This window comes from Anopheles darlingi, chromosome 2 (assembly GCF_943734745.1).
Source record: "Anopheles darlingi chromosome 2, idAnoDarlMG_H_01, whole genome shotgun sequence".
Lineage (NCBI taxonomy): Eukaryota > Metazoa > Arthropoda > Insecta > Diptera > Culicidae > Anopheles > Anopheles darlingi.
In genome coordinates, this window is record NC_064874.1 from 70,658,146 (window position 1) to 70,673,556 (window position 15,411).

Consider the following 15,411-nt stretch of genomic DNA (forward strand, 5'->3'; position numbering starts at 1 on the left):
ATCCCGGTATAGGGTTTGACTTCAGCAAGGGAACCCCCTAGGGCAGGGAAATGGCGCAGTTCGTTGTTTAAAGTGAAGTTGGATAACCTTCCCCCCGGCACGGCCAAATACTGCCATCGTTAAAGTGGTGACCACGACCATAATGAACCCCCGCCTTACCGTTTTCCCACCTTCCGTTCGATCTTTGGAAACCTCTCGAGTGGATTGGAAGGAAACATCTCTGGCACACTTCACTCTCTAAGATACCGACGACTTATGCCTTAATTTACTGAGCCGACCCATTCAATCGACCCACTGCATTCTAAGTGATACTTAAACAAACGTAAATGTAAAACCAAAACCATTCAGCGGTGCCGGTATCGGTGTGGAGGCAGTGCACTGTGGGATCAATTTATAACTTTCCCATCTTGTACAGGACAATCGATTAGTCCAAGTGACAGAGCCGATTGCACCAACGCCTCGCCGAGAGAAGCTTAAGCGATTGACAGGCGAGTACTACTAATATTGACAGTCATCATCAAGTGGCGTAAACCGAAGGGCCACGCTGGCCATTAAAACGCCCGCGGTCCGCCGCGTACGAGGTGAAATGATAAATTCAAATGTCATCGTCCTCTCTTCGCGGCTTCTAATGGTCGGCAATAATTGGAGCATTGGCTTCGGTCTGCCATCATTTATAAATAGCGTTACGATGAGCGCACCGGACCTGCCCATTACTGTGCTGCTGGTGCTAGTTTATGGTCAAATTTATGGTATCGTCCCCTTGTCGGATTCAATTATTGCTCGCCCAAACAAACAGCTACCTGGGTGCCGGTACCGGTGATCGCTTTCGACTTTAATTTTTGCTTTGCGATCCACTAGAAATTGGGGAAAGGGAGTCACGATGTGACACTGGCAGTATCTTGATCATCAGATCACGATCGAGACGGCGAACTCCGGCTCCGGTAGACGACGTCCCCGTGCCCCGACAGCGCTGCATTACGATGATGGATGGACTCGGAAGTGTGCCGCATCATATTTGGCTGTCTAATGATTTCAGTCGCACCCATTTTTGACGCGCGACTGCAATCGCCAGCTTAGCTTTTCAGGTCCGGCATCTACGCGCCAGTCGTACACTATGGCCGCCCACGGGACGCTCGAGTGTTGCTCCGGTGATCGATCTGCAGCGCACCGCAGCGCACCGCAGCGCACCGCAACGCACGTGTGAACGATGCAATCCGGAACCAAAATAATGGCATGGCCGGCCGCTGCGCGTTCTGCATGGATGGATGGATTAATTTTAGGTCGACCCAGATACCAATCCCTCTCGGTCTCAACGGTTACAACGGTCTCCATCCACGCGCGAAGTAGTGTTCTCGCTACGGTTATCAAGTGTGTTCTTCGCAATGGCATCTGTGTAGCAGATGTCGGAGAATTTGCTGAAGAACGGCGAAACGCCCGTAAGCTGCCATTTGTAGTGCATTGAGGCGCGTAAAGACAACTTCATGGCGTGATGACAACATTGATGCTCCCCCGCTCGGAGCTAGTGTTACAACCATCGCGCAACGTGACATGTAAATCAATGACTGATATAAAATCCGAAATCTGAGTCCCACCGCGTGAAAAATGCGACTTTAATTACCACAACATTTGAGATCATCATGTTCTCTAGTGGCTCGTAAAATGATCGGCCGGGAAGAGAAATGTGTGTGTGTGTGTTTGTGTGTGATAATGTGTAATGTGTGGCAATTTCATAAAGTCGCGCTTGACACGTGTCCTGCAAGAAGTTGCTCGGTAGCTCCATCCATTTCAATCCATTCCCTTTTCGGCAGACAACTCTTCACTCGCAGCTAGCAGCGTCTAGGCAATGCTCATCCATCTATGTCCGGTATTGGGACCTGATCGGACCGTCTAGCCCTGGCGTCACCAGTTAGTACATTCACCTGAGAGGCACCCTTCGGTTCGGCCATTAAAGAACCAATTCAAAGCCACCATCGGAAATGTACCGTCGGAAAATGTCTATTTTCATGCAGGTAAATAAAAAGGGGGAAGGCGAGGGATGGAGAATGGGTGCGGGACCAGAAGCCATCTTTTGCACTCCTTCTGCCTAGCGAGGTCTGCGCGTCTGTCGTCTCGGCGTCGGCGTCGGCGTCGACGTCGGCGCAAACGTCAAACCAGCATGGCCCAACACTAAATGATCTGTCACAAATCACACCGTAATGAATGGCAGTGGTGGTGGTGGCGGTGGTGCTGGCCTGGCCGTAGACGACCTGCTCGGCGGGGCATGGTATAAATTATACACGGATTCACTGGTAGCACTCCACTCCACTCTTGGCGCAACAGTTCGCCCGGACCGAGGCTAGTGGTTGGTGGTCTCTCGGTAACGCAGCACCGTACGCCGTCGTACATTTGATCGTTGGCCCGACTGCACTTTAATTGAGTTCTGGTCTGGTCTGGTATGCACGGCAGCTACCAGGGCCTACCCCAGTTTGCACGATATACACGTTACTAATTAAGCCATTTGTTGCCATTTTATAAATAGTCTTTGTCGCACTATGGTCACTCAAAAAAGGGGAAGTCTCTACGGGGGTGCCCTACCAAATACACACACACAGACATGGTCCCCAAACTAGGTTGTTGCGCCGGGTTCAAAATGGGGTCTAGTCGTAGGCACGCGTGCGCCCACTATCGCGGCACCATTCACCTGCTCACCGGTTCCGGCTCACTACACCCAAATGGAACTCTTTCAGGCGTTGAAAGTCGGATAAAAGTAGTGAAAAAAAAGCCAACTAATGGCTTTGTCTGGTATCCATGGGCTGGGCGCTCCTCTTTGGCGTCCAGTCTTTGCTCCTAACCTATAAAATGACCAACTTTACTGTCAATTTCTTCCGCGATACCGCGTCAACAGGACGTCAAACCCCATCCTCTCGGCCTACTACCCGCAGCAAAAGGGGAAGTGGCGAGTAGAAGGATCACTAGAACACCTAGCGGCAAATAAATCCTTGATCATTTTCGTTTGAAATATGGCGCCCCACGGGAAGAGTTATTAGCACTTTATTCCCGGTGCCACGCCATAATGAACGGGTGCTACTGTCTCGTTCCGTCGCATGACCAGGTCTTCAGAATAAGAGGGAAACGTTTCAATCGGTCGAAGATCAAACCGCACTTCTTTGGCGCTAAACGCTTGAACTATATACAGATATGCTCTCCCCCCTCCCTGAGTGCGGCAAAGTAATCATTCGACTAAGGTTTGATGAATCGGTTCAGCTCAAAATTAGGCCCTTTCATCTCCCGTCCGATGCGCTATGTTGTGAGCGCAAATGTTTCAAAATAATGTGCTGCCCTGTCACACCGCCGGTACCGCACCGACGGTTGATGATTTACGGGGTGGCAAACATACGCTGCACCATTATGCGATCGGTGCGTGCCTGTGAGGTGTGCATTTGAAAGGGGTTACGTTGAGATCACACGTGAGCGACAGTTTGAGACGAAACTCTCGACACATAAGATAAGCAAACGCCGGCGCAAGGTTCAAACGTCAGCCAGATGCAGTAGAGCTCCCGCTGTCCATCCAACAACCATTTACCAACGCAAACGCCATTGTGCGCCGCGCAATGGTGAGTGATAAAAAGGGGATCTCCACTCCGCAAGCGATCGTGCAATAAAATGCAAACCACCTTCTCGGATTAATCAATCGTCATTCCCATCCCCGTTTGGGGATGTAAGTGATTGAGCAGACAGCATGGTTGATGGTCCGCATGGCACTAGATCGAAAGGTTAGACGATATATAGTTGCTCCCCTTGCCCTGTGCTAAGTGATGACCGACAGTAATGATAGCCTTCGCGATTCAGCCAAGCGAAACCGCGATCCGATCGATCGCAATAATCGATCAACCGCTGAGCGTGCTGAGTGAGATCGCGCTCGCCGCGAAACTCGGCATCATCACCGACAGCATCAGCGAGGCGCCCTGGGTGATCGATGAGATTTGCAGCATGGAATGCGCGCACCATCGCATGTCGATAGAAGGATGACGAAGGAGTCGCTGCAGGCGTTGATAATTGATACCGAAAGTCATGCTTCGATCATGCATGTATGCACACGACGATCTCCATGGACTGACTGTGAGATGACAAACGCCCATCCGCCGTCACCACCACTAGAGCTCGATGCTGTGATGTGTCATGCACTTCCTCCTGCACGGCCTAGGATCGACGGTTTTGCCGTACCGGAGGCCTTGCGTAACGCGTATTAATAATTCCATTTCCAACCATCGCATCGCACCGCTTTTGGCACGCTTTCGGGTGCCAGCCTCCCACGCCGACGGTACACCTGAGTCTCGCGCGCGAGCGTTTACGTTTGGAGGGTGGCGATGGGCAGGGCTACAGTACGCCCACCCGTAATGGCAGCTCTGAAACCCCCGGGTGAAACTGAACAGGGAGGGCGGGAAGTACGCGTCTCAGTCTCGGCGCACATATGATGTGATCGAGTTCTTTTATGTTAATTTCTTGAAACCAGGAGCGTAGGAGTCACGCCACAAACAAGCCACGCTGGAGTTGTTTGTGTTGTCCATAGTGCGTACGAGCGAGTTCAGGTGTCGCGGTGTCGGTGAGCTGTGGTTTATGCAACAATACCATTTCCTCTAGGAGACGAAGCTCGACTCTAATGAGTCAATACAATTTCAATAAAAAGTCCCTAAGCTGTATGCTCGTAACAGTCAAATCCGAACATAAATATATGCATTGCGATCGCTCAAATGAACCACATGCACTCGAGTACCTTGCGGGATCATCGGAATAATCTTGCTTGCTTAAGCAATACCACTTTGCTCGCCGTACCGCTTGTGTATCTTGAAATCGTTTCGCAATTCGTGCCCATTCATCCCACTGCCAAGGGCCATTTGGCTTTATTTGTATTCCAAACACGCGACACTTTAAGCGTAAATCACTTTGATATCGTCTCCCACCCACACCCGCAGGTCAGCCATTCCCGGCTACTAGCGCAGCGTCGGAAATGAGTCGTAGCGGCGTCCGCCGCCATCGTAGTAGTAGATGAGTCATGTGTCACCTTAGCAAAAAGGCAAGTGACAGCTGTCAAACAATGCGAGCAGAAAAATGGATACGCACCGGCACCAGGAGGAGTATACGGACCAGGGACTCCGTTCGTTTGGTGACCAATTTCGATCAACACCAACAGGCCCAGTGTTGATGAAGCGAAAATGGGCGTGGAATGGCGTCCCTCCACACGGCGATTCCTTCACTGTGTGTTGATTTCGATTTCATTTACATACCAACGAGACGGAAGATAGAACCGTGCTCCCTTTGGTCTGCTTACTAAGGCAATGGCGTAGCAAGGAATGCGTGATGCCGTCGAGCACCTTCTTCTGCTGCTGCTGCTCGTCTTGCTGGTGAAATTAATTAATCAACTACTGCGCGCGCGGGGGCACGATCGTGGCACATCGGATACGGAGGGCCCGCAAGAAATCGTGGCCACCAACAAAGCCGTTCCATTATGCGCACGTGCACTGGGCCAACCGATGATCGTCCGGCACACACACGCATGGGGACGGGCGCGACGGCGGCGGCGGCAATGTTTGATGATTTGATTTCACAGTTGGCGCTCGCTGTTTGTTTGGCGCACACGACGACGATGATGGTCGACGAGCTGCCGGGCTGCATAGAGCTGCTGATGAACCGCAGGGCTGGAAGGGAGAGAGAGAAAGAGAGTGGGCAGAAGACATCCCCCCAGCCCGTGACCCTTGGGACGCATCATAGATCGGTTAGTCAGGAAACGGGCCGCCATAAGGCCATAAGGCCTAGACCAGACCATGCGCCCGACCGAGCTCATCAGCGCATGGTTAAGGAATTTGGTTTAAACCAACATTTAGCACTGTTGATCCTCCACTGGTGGGATGATGAAACGCACACGTTCACCTCCGCTTCTTCACCCCGAGACTTTCCTCCGCCAAACACCGAGCGAAATGGACAAATTTGGATCGAGCGAGAGGCCGAAGGCATTACGCACTGTACTTACGCAAGCCCATCCCGGAGCCTAATGCCTTCGAGAGCCACACGAAACAATGCGCGATATCTAATGGCAAATCGGGCGGTCCCGTGACATTGTGCATCCAAATATAGCTTCGTAATGTTGACTTCGAGTTTGAGTCAATAGCGCGCCCAAAGTGCGGGGCAGTGCGGTGCGCACTCTACCTACGAACGATCCTGCACAATCACGTGGCGTAGTGTGCTGTGGAGGTTGCTGGGCTGGATGAAAAAAATAAAGCAGTGGTGAAAAAGCAGAGGTAAAGGATTTTCCCTAATCCGTCTGATTATGGGTTCGTTTCATGAAAAGTGTCACCTTGCAGGGTGGTGCGGACTTGTTGATCTTCTTTAAAGACGCATCTTTTTTTTAACTTTAGGATCACTTACCGCCATTGTTATGCCGTTGTGAATGTGTAGCTTATCGCTAAGATTTGTTTCTGCAAATGTTTCAATGGGGAGTGTTACAAAAAAGGGGGTAATTATTCCACTCGAACCGATAATCGTGGACAGCTTATCGGATTGACGAACCTCCAAGGTTGGTTATTAAATGATGCTTAGCCTTCTGGTTTTCTGCTCGTGGGAGTTTTGTGTGGCCGCTGCACTGTTCCTCAGTGTTATAAATGACACTCACGCGGCACGTTGCAGTTCATTTGTTTCTCTATTTTTCAGAAAATAACCTTTCGGTTAGCTTCGTATCATTAAAGAGTAGTTCGAAGAGCATTTTGGTGTTTCGTTGGAACGATCTGCTGTGGATTCTATTACACGATAGAAAGACATATGCTTGCCGAGAAATGAACAAACTAAAAAATCGAAAATAATGTTACCTATTGCCTTATTATATACGTAGTTTAGAAAATACGAAACATAAAAATGGTAGTTAGAATTAATTGTGGAATACCGAAAGAACACAGCCAACTTAGTTCACTCCACGTCCATTGATTCTTTATTGGAGGTTTGTTGATTAAAATTATAACAAACAACTAAACCGTTTCACAAAAAATGTAGTATTAGTTTTTGAATATTTTCATCCAACCAGTTTCACTACCGTCAGCATGTTTTATAAATCGAGAAATGGTGAAAATGATTTAGCTTAATTTATTAAATGCGCCTCTTGCTAAATAGTATCATAGTGGCCAGCGATTGTTTTGCAACTTGTTCGCGTAATTAACGGCTCGATACGATCGGGCTCTACCTTTTATTTTGTATAAAGCAACGGCATCAAAGGAGACAAGGACGATAGCTGAAGGTTCATTCAACGTAACTCGTACCTTGTAACCATTTCAATAGTTGACCCGAACGTGCGGCACGTCCAGGAATACGATAAAGCCAAACTGCTGGCCATCATTCGATCGTCTCCAGAACGTTGTAAAATCGTCGGTTACGCAGTGTAAAATCAAACGCAACATGTGACGAAGCAAGTAACAAAATGACAACAATTTCTAACGGCACTAGTGGATCGATATCGTTTGGAATGGAGCAAACGGGGGATGGTAGCAACACCGCTGGTTTCTCGGTAACCGATTTACCACCCGCAGTACGAGCCGCATTTTCAAATCTTCGATCGTTCAACAAGATCCAACAAGCCGTTGCCCCAACGATCCTGCAAACGGACGACTCGCTGGTGGTGAACGCACCGACAGGATCCGGCAAAACGGTTATCCTCGAGCTGGCAATCGCAAAGATAGCGATGCAATCTACTGGCGGTGGCGGCGGTAGTGGCTTCCGTATCATCTACCTTGCCCCCACGCGATCACTGTGCGCCGAGAAATACAGCGATTGGAAGGCTCGTCTGGCACCGCTCGGTATCGAATGCATCCAGTACGACGGTGATAACTTAGTGGAGGACATAAGCAAGCTAAGCAACTATCAGCTTATCCTCAGTACCCCAGAGAAGTGGGAAGTGTTCACCCGGCACTGGGCCGACCGGAATGCAGCGACGGTGCTGCGCCCAATCAAACTGTTCCTAATCGACGAAGTCCAGGTGATAGAGGATAGCGAACGGGGAGCCAACCTGGAGCTTGTAGTAGCCCGTATGAAGTACATTGACACACGGTTGAACAGCCAGACGGATTTGGGCACCGGTGAGCTATCAGCATCCACTACCTCGATTCGTTTCATTGCCGTGTCCGCTTGCATCCCAAATGTTGATGACTTTGCTCGGTGGCTGCAGAACGATCGAAAGGTGGTGCCTTTCAGCTTTGCCGAAACAGATCGCCAGACTACGCTCGAACGGCATGTGTTCGGTTATCCGTACCACTCGAGTCCGTTCAAGTTCGAGCTAAACCTCAACTACAAGCTGCCGGACATTATCGCCCAGTATTCCCGCTCTAAACCGACGCTTATCTTTTGCTCCTCGCGCAAAAGTGCCGAAACGACGGCCAGCTTCCTAGCGCGCACCAGTCAGCCGCTGACGTTACCATCGGTCCCGGTCCTACGGGAGATTGGTTCCGGTTTGGTGGGAAAACAGCTGCAAGAGCTCATCAGTAAAGGAGTGGCCTACCATCATGCCGGACTGTTGGCGAGTGATCGGATCCGGATCGAAAGCAGCTTTCGCGAGGGACACCTCGGAGTGCTCTGTTGTACGAGTACGCTCTGTATGGGCGTGAACCTACCGGCCTATCTCGTCATCATCAAGGCCACCTTCAATCATATGGGCAAGGATTACGCGAACAACTATCTACTGCAGATGATGGGCCGCGCGGGACGCTCCCAGTACAACGAACATGGCGTCGCCGTTGTCATGACAACGGAAGCGAACGTCGAACGTTATCGGAAGCTGGTGAGCGATACGCTACCGATCGAGTCTCAGCTGCACCAGAAGCTACCGGAACTGCTTAACTCCGAGATAGCGCACGGTATCATCTACGATCGAGCGGCCGTCCGTGAGTGGATACGATCGACGTTCTTCTACGTCCGGGTCCAGACTAACCCGGGTCACTATCAATTATCCGGTCCGGTTTACAATATGAACGATCAGATCGAGCGATTGTGTGAGACCACGCTGGAGTCACTGCAGACGAGTGGATTGATCGTAGCGAATCGTTCGACCATCCTGCAACCCGCCGCCTCCGGTCGGCTGATGGCACGCAATCATCTTTCCTTCAAAACCATGCAACTCCTATTGGCCGAGATGGTTGGTGATGAGACGGTGGCCAAGATGTTGTCGCTGATTGCCCGAGCCGACGAGTTCAGTGCGTTTAAATGTCGCAACAACGAGAAACGGCTCCTAAATGCCCTCAACATGCCGACATCGACGGGAACGACCGGATCGACGGGAGCGGAGTGTGCTGGCGTTCGTTTCCGGTGGCCAGGGCGCATCAGCACAACCGATGCCAAGGTGTACTGCCTGATACAGGCCGTGTTCGGCTGTTTACCCATCCACGACCATAGCCTGCACCAGGAAGCGGCCAAGATGATCACTCTCGGAGCGCGCATCTGTCGGTGTGTTATCGGATTGCTGAAGGCAAATCGGGATCGTTTCCATGTGGCCGCCGGCAGCTTTCGTGCCCTCTACAGTGCCAACACGTTGGCACAAAGTTTTGAGGTGAAACTGTGGGAAAACAGTCCGCTCGCTTCTCGGCAACTACGGGGAATAGGGCCTCGGTTGGCGCAGCATCTGGCTGATCGAGGAAAGTCCACGTTTCGAGCCATTCGAAGTTCGGATCCACGAGAACTGGAATGCATCGTTAAGAAGCAGCCACCGTTCGGGAATGAACTGATCGGATTGGCCAGCGAATTGCCCGAGTTCAGCGTCGAGCTGACGAAGACGACGGTGGAAGGGGAGCAGCAGCCTGAGATTGTCTGCATGGTAGAGCAGCGGAACGGCCAATACCTTGCCACGGGGACTCCTATTGAGTTCTGTTTGCTGGTTGGAGACTCAAACAATCGATTATTACTGTACGAAGCAGGATTGTCCACCGATAGAATACCAGCGGTGGATGGAAAGCGTTGGACTATACAGCTACCGGATTCCACTGTGGAATCGATTACGGCTCATCTCATCTGTTGCGAGTGGGTTGGACTGGACAGTCATCATACGTTGGCGTTGGTTGGCGATCGTGAGATCATCGCAACGAAGCAAACTACCATAACCAGCTTCTTCCCGAATGAAACGGCCAATGATACGCTGCATTCCATGAAGGACGTGAGTTTCGTTGACCCAGGTGCTCTCGATACGTCGCGCCGGAACAACACATCCGTGACGGAACGCTCCTATCTACTAGCTACTTCGAATGGTACCTGTAAAGTAACTATTGAGCCATCACGTGTACTGGCTACCAGTACTACTACTACTGCGAGTGTTGATACGTCGATCCGATTATCGGTGCTGCCATCCAGCACTTCCAGAACATTACCACTTCGATCGATTTTGAAGAAAACCAACCATGTTCCTTTCCGAACAGGTACCTTTGTTGCATCACGGGCAACTTTGCCGGAACTAGAACTCTCCGGGAATCTTCTGAATGACTCCAGCTTTCCCAACGGTTTCGAAGAGGCCAGGGAAGCTTTCAAACGAATGCCTTCTTCTGAGCCGTTTTTCGACGAAAACGAACGCCGTTATCTGTTTCGCCAGTCTGTAGACTACCAAGTATCACCTCCGGTCGGTTCGTGGTTCAGTGGCTCGGATGCAGAGAACATTCAGGCATACTTCAAGCACTGCAACGTATTTGTGTCCCTTTCCGGTGTAAAACGAGGGATTGCTCAAGGATTCATCGAAAGCGATGGAAAGAAGCCACTGCAAGAGCCTCGTGTCTCTGTTTCGGAGTTAAACAATAATTTCAGTCCCTACACGGGCGGATCCGTTCAAGCCTCTGGAGGAAGGAAAAGGAAAAAGTTTGACCTGGGATCAGCGGCGGACGTTATTTGTCCTGATTGAAAAAGGCAGCACGACGGCGACATGACGATGCGGTACGCCAGTTGTTGGTGGCGTATACCCAACCCGGTAGTGCTACAATAGGGACATTAGTCGGATCGAAGTCTGTCTGAGTTAGCAAACCTATCGTAAAACATTCACTTTATTGATATGATTGCTAGTCGGTACTAGGTTTGGCGTTACGCTATAGAAATGCTTACAATTGGTTGTAGAAATTACGTTTGCAGAAAGCAAAATGCCACAAGAGATGGCATACGGTTGTACTCTATACTTTCCCTTTTGCGTCCACCGACGATTCACAATATACGGAGAGCTAAGCCGAGGTATAAGAGTATAGAACAGTCGGCCGATTCCAGTGTCCAGTCGTTTTTGGGAAACTCAAATCAAGATCTTATACGTAGGAAGATTTAGCTGAAAATAGCTCCTCCCAAGTTGTACCACAATTTGCTTACAGACTAGCATATGTCGTCGTTTTTCTTATTGCTATGAAATAGTTGGAAATAATGTCCCGCCGGAATCAGACGCTCCCCAATTCGTCGTCCTTTCATAGCCCATAGTGTTTGTATGTAGTCCGCAAGGTACGCGGACGCATAAGAATGGTACATCATTCCTGCTGAATAGCTATTAGCTTCTATCACGCCTGATAATATCGTCTCGTCGCGATCAGCGAGCCCCTTAACTCGGGAACTAAAAACCGTTTTACAAGCGCTGTGCCGGACCAACGATTCTCTCCTAAGCTCTCTCTATCAACGGATTATCATCTATCATGATGTAGTATAATGATGGACCTACTGCACTCGTCCTTGTGTCACCTGAACGAGTGCCCGCGTTTATCGTTCGTCTTCGGCAATCTATCGCAGCTTTTCCCGCAGCCAATCTTCGGTCATATCGTCTAGCTCACGGATTTCGTAGTAGCGCGTTAGATCCGCCTCGCGTTGCAGTGCCATACGCGTCTTGGCGTACAGCATGCACAGTTCCATCTGACTATCGCGCGGCGTATAGAAGATGAAACACATCGGATACGAGGTCCGACCGTCGTCGTGTTCCATCTTGTAGCTGTAAATGATGTATCGAGGCTGGTGGGATGGTAGCTGTTCCTGCAGCTCCTCGATCGCTACATCCTCCAGCAACTCGTCCACTGTTACTACCTGCTTTTCGCGATCGATTTTCACTATTCATGAAACGAGAGAAAGAAGGAAATGAATCAGTTATCGACGCTGCACCCACAAAAACACCCGTTATCGGACACGCCCCGACGACGGCGATGACTCACGCGGCGATACTTACGAATCAGGGCGGTGTTGGTGGCGTTTCGCCGGAACCGAAATTTGCTGATTTCGTCCTTTGCCTCCCGGCTGATATCACAGATCTGGGCCTCGGTCTAGGGAAGATGGAAATCCCCAGAAGGGAGGCTGATTAGAAGCGCACCAGAAAAACAAATCTACCGCCACCGCGGCCAGTCCCTTATCGCTCCGGGAAACGACGGCTTCCTGTGTTGTTTTCTCCGTACCATAGCTGGCGTTTGGTCCCGGCGGCTTCCTGCGTTTGTAGATCGGGCGGAATATTGGAAATGTTACGGAAAATTGTAAAAACACCGTTTCACAAAAACGCAGCGAACTTAACGAACTTAACGAAAATCGTCTAGACTCCCGGCTGCTCGACTTTAGCTCCTGGCTGCTCGAACTGCTCGAGTTGCAGTTTCGAGCACTCTCGTTGCTGTGTTTTTTTTTGTTTGCAGCGCCTTGATTTTGTGAAAGAAAATCGCTAGGAAAAGTGGAAAATAACGTTATCGGAGTGCGCTTTAGAAACTAAGCAGTTTTCCGCTTGGTTCCGCTAATCAGCGACCGGTCCGGGCAAGGTTTGTAAGGTGCGCGTGGCGAGGATTTCGATTCCCTGGACCGTGACCGTAATTTGTTATTGTTCCAGCTTACAGATTTGCCGGAGATGAATCTGGACCAGATACAGCAAGAGGCGCGCCAGGCGGCCCTGAGCGAGGTGAAGAACATGTTCCAACGCTCGAACCAGATGGAAAAGGTGGACCAATATCGGAGACGCATCTACCGCAAGAACCTCTCGATGGATGCTCAACTGAAATCGTGCATGCAGAACCAGACGGATGATTTTAAGATCGGTGTGAAGAAGCTGCAGACCGCGCTGGATCAGATCAAAGAGATTGGCGATCGGATGAAGAGTGCGTTCGAGATGCTGTCGGACGTGCCGGTGATCTACGACACGCTGGAGAGCGTACGAGACGAGAACGCAAAACACTCGCAGTACATGACGGCGATGGAGAATCTGAAGCACATCTTCACCGTCCAGTCGAGCGTGGACAAGGCGATGCAGTGGATCGAAGAGGATAAGCTGCTGCACGCCCACCAGTGCCTGGCGGATTTGGAGAATTCCCGCGATGATCTGCTGTTCGAGTTGCACAAGCTACCGAAGCAGAACGCTCACGATAAGATCACTCTGAAACGGTACTTTGAAAAGGTAGAAACGGTCTCGGTGACGCTGGAGAAGAAGATCCGGCTGGTGCTGCAGCGTACGCTGAACACGGTCCGCAAGGAACCGACGGTCATCGTGACGGCCCTGCGTATCATCGAGCGAGAAGAGAAGGCCGATGCATTCGCACTGCAGCAGCAGAAAAATACGGGATTTATTGCACCGGGACGACCGAAGCAATGGCGCCAGAAAGCTTTCGAGGTGCTGAATGAAGCAGTCATACAGCGGATAGAAGGCTCCAAGTTGGAGGAACGATCTGACAATAAGATGTGGCTGGTACGAGACCTGGAGTTGACGCGGCAGTTTCTTCTGGAGGATCTGCGTGTTGTAAAGTCCCTGTGCGTTCCCTGCTTCCCACCGCACTACAATATCGTGAACGAGTATGTGAAGATGTACCACAATGCCATGTCAAAATACGTAAGACTGTTGATCGTGAAGGTCGTCTTTGGATCGTATTATAGATGCCTAATTGAATATATTTCTCTCGCAGCTGGAAGAACTAATCCAAACCGGACTAGAAGGTAACGAGTACGTGACTATTCTGGCATGGATCATGAACACCTATCCGGGCCCAGAGCTGATGCAGCATCCGGAGCTGCAGATCGATCTGTCCGACTGTGGACCTCTGGTTAGCGAAGAACGGATGCTGGAAATGAAAACGGCCTACTTGCGCACGATGGAGCGCAACTATATGGAATGGATGACGAAAACGCTGGAAACGGAGAAGGCCGATTGGGCCAACGGGGTTGAGGTGGAGTGTGCCGATCAGTACTATCACACACCCGCACCGATGATCATCTACCAAATGATCGACCAGAACCTACAGGTCACCAACACCACTCATTCCGATCTGACTTTCAACGCGCTCATCCTAAGCATACAGCAGATGACACGCTATGGTCACAACTACCGCGGTGCGATCCTGGAGTACAAGGAGCGTCACTTTCGTGATCGTAGCCTGGCACCTTTCTTCACGCATCACATCATCACGATCGTCAACAACTGTCAGCAGATGATCGAGATCGCGCAGCAGCTGAAACAACAGTACTGGCCCAAAACGAAGACCCAGCACTACGAGGAATTTGAAAAGCTGGTTAAAACCTATCAAACATTACGCGACGAAACCGGGCTGGTGCTGCTTGAGGAAGCTTTTCTCGATCTGGACGGACACTTCAACGAACTGTTTACGGTCAAATGGACCACGAGCTCGGTTTCAGTCGATACAATCTGTGTGACGCTGGAGGACTACTTCCAGGATTACAACCATTTGCGGACGGCCAACTTTGAGTACGTCATCGGAGAGGCACAAAAGCTGGTGGCCAAGCGGTACATCAAGGCCATGCTATCGAAGCGGCTAAGCAAGACGCGTGCCGAATGTGAGGTACTGGCTAAGAAGATCGCCAAAGAGGCACGCCAGATTAAGTTATTCTTCGAGAAGGTTGCACCGAGCGTGGCCAAAAGCGATTCTCCGATCGACGTCATTGCCAACCTGGCCGGGTTGCTGAACTGTGATGCGGAGATGCTGGTGCTGGATCTGCACTCCCTGCTCTCTTCCTACCCATCGATCACGGAGGACCATCTGGTGCGCTTGTTCCACACGCGGAACGATTTCAAGAGCAGCGAGGTAAAGGAGAAGGTGCAAGACGCGCTGGCATCACGTAAATCGACCATCAGCCACGATAAGCAGGATGCGATCTTTAAGGAAATCGTTTTCTCGGACAAGCTTTGGTAGGCAGCGGACAGTGCAGCGCGCTTCCCTACACTGTATTATGTTAGGTATCGTAAAAGTTATTTTGCCTAAAATATATCATCGTGCAATACGCAGTGCACAACAGTTATCATAAACGCAAAAATGCAGGTATGTGGAAATTTGAAGAACGCAGTGTGCGCTCCACGTTTTTGGCAAGGTTGAAAAGGGAGAAGGGGAACGGCGTGAGGAGGTTCGGGCTACTTTTCCCGACAAAGGGTTTAGAATCCTTTTTCGCTGTTTCTAGGCCTTTTTGGGGATCTTGCTGCAATCCCCC

General features: G+C 50.5%; 4 protein-coding genes across 5 annotated transcripts; 3 read left to right on the forward strand and 1 right to left on the reverse strand.

The window, feature by feature from the left end:
• The first annotated feature begins 7,441 nt into the window (after positions 1-7,441).
• Positions 7,442-8,943, forward strand: LOC125959498 (probable ATP-dependent DNA helicase HFM1). The gene is made up of 2 exons (XM_049692323.1): positions 7,442-8,897; positions 8,939-8,943. Exons 1-2 carry the CDS (start codon positions 7,442-7,444, stop codon positions 8,941-8,943), a joined length of 1,461 nt encoding a protein of 486 aa, XP_049548280.1.
• A 6-nt stretch (positions 8,944-8,949) lies between these two features.
• On the forward strand, positions 8,950-10,457 carry LOC125959499 (probable ATP-dependent DNA helicase HFM1). The gene is made up of 2 exons (XM_049692324.1): positions 8,950-10,261; positions 10,419-10,457. The coding sequence occupies exons 1-2, from the start codon at positions 8,981-8,983 to the stop codon at positions 10,455-10,457; spliced, it is 1,320 nt and encodes a 439-aa protein (XP_049548281.1). The 5' UTR covers positions 8,950-8,980.
• Positions 10,458-10,998: 541 nt separating this feature from the next.
• Positions 10,999-12,530, reverse strand: LOC125959991 (glia maturation factor beta). The gene is made up of 3 exons (XM_049693078.1): positions 12,399-12,530; positions 12,176-12,269; positions 10,999-12,059 (listed from the first exon to the last, which is right to left on the reverse strand). Exons 1-3 carry the CDS (start codon positions 12,399-12,401, stop codon positions 11,740-11,742), a joined length of 417 nt encoding a protein of 138 aa, XP_049549035.1. The 5' UTR covers positions 12,402-12,530; the 3' UTR covers positions 10,999-11,739.
• An 80-nt stretch (positions 12,531-12,610) lies between these two features.
• LOC125959980 (exocyst complex component 3) lies at positions 12,611-15,240 on the forward strand. 2 transcript variants are annotated; one of them, XM_049693042.1, is made up of 3 exons: positions 12,611-12,746; positions 12,815-13,804; positions 13,878-15,240. In XM_049693042.1, the coding sequence occupies exons 2-3, from the start codon at positions 12,833-12,835 to the stop codon at positions 15,117-15,119; spliced, it is 2,214 nt and encodes a 737-aa protein (XP_049548999.1). In that variant the 5' UTR covers positions 12,611-12,746; positions 12,815-12,832; the 3' UTR covers positions 15,120-15,240. The 2 variants fall into 2 exon arrangements, with proteins under 2 accessions (XP_049548999.1, XP_049548998.1); XM_049693041.1 differs by having other exon boundaries at positions 12,673-12,755.
• Positions 15,241-15,411: the final 171 nt, after the last annotated feature.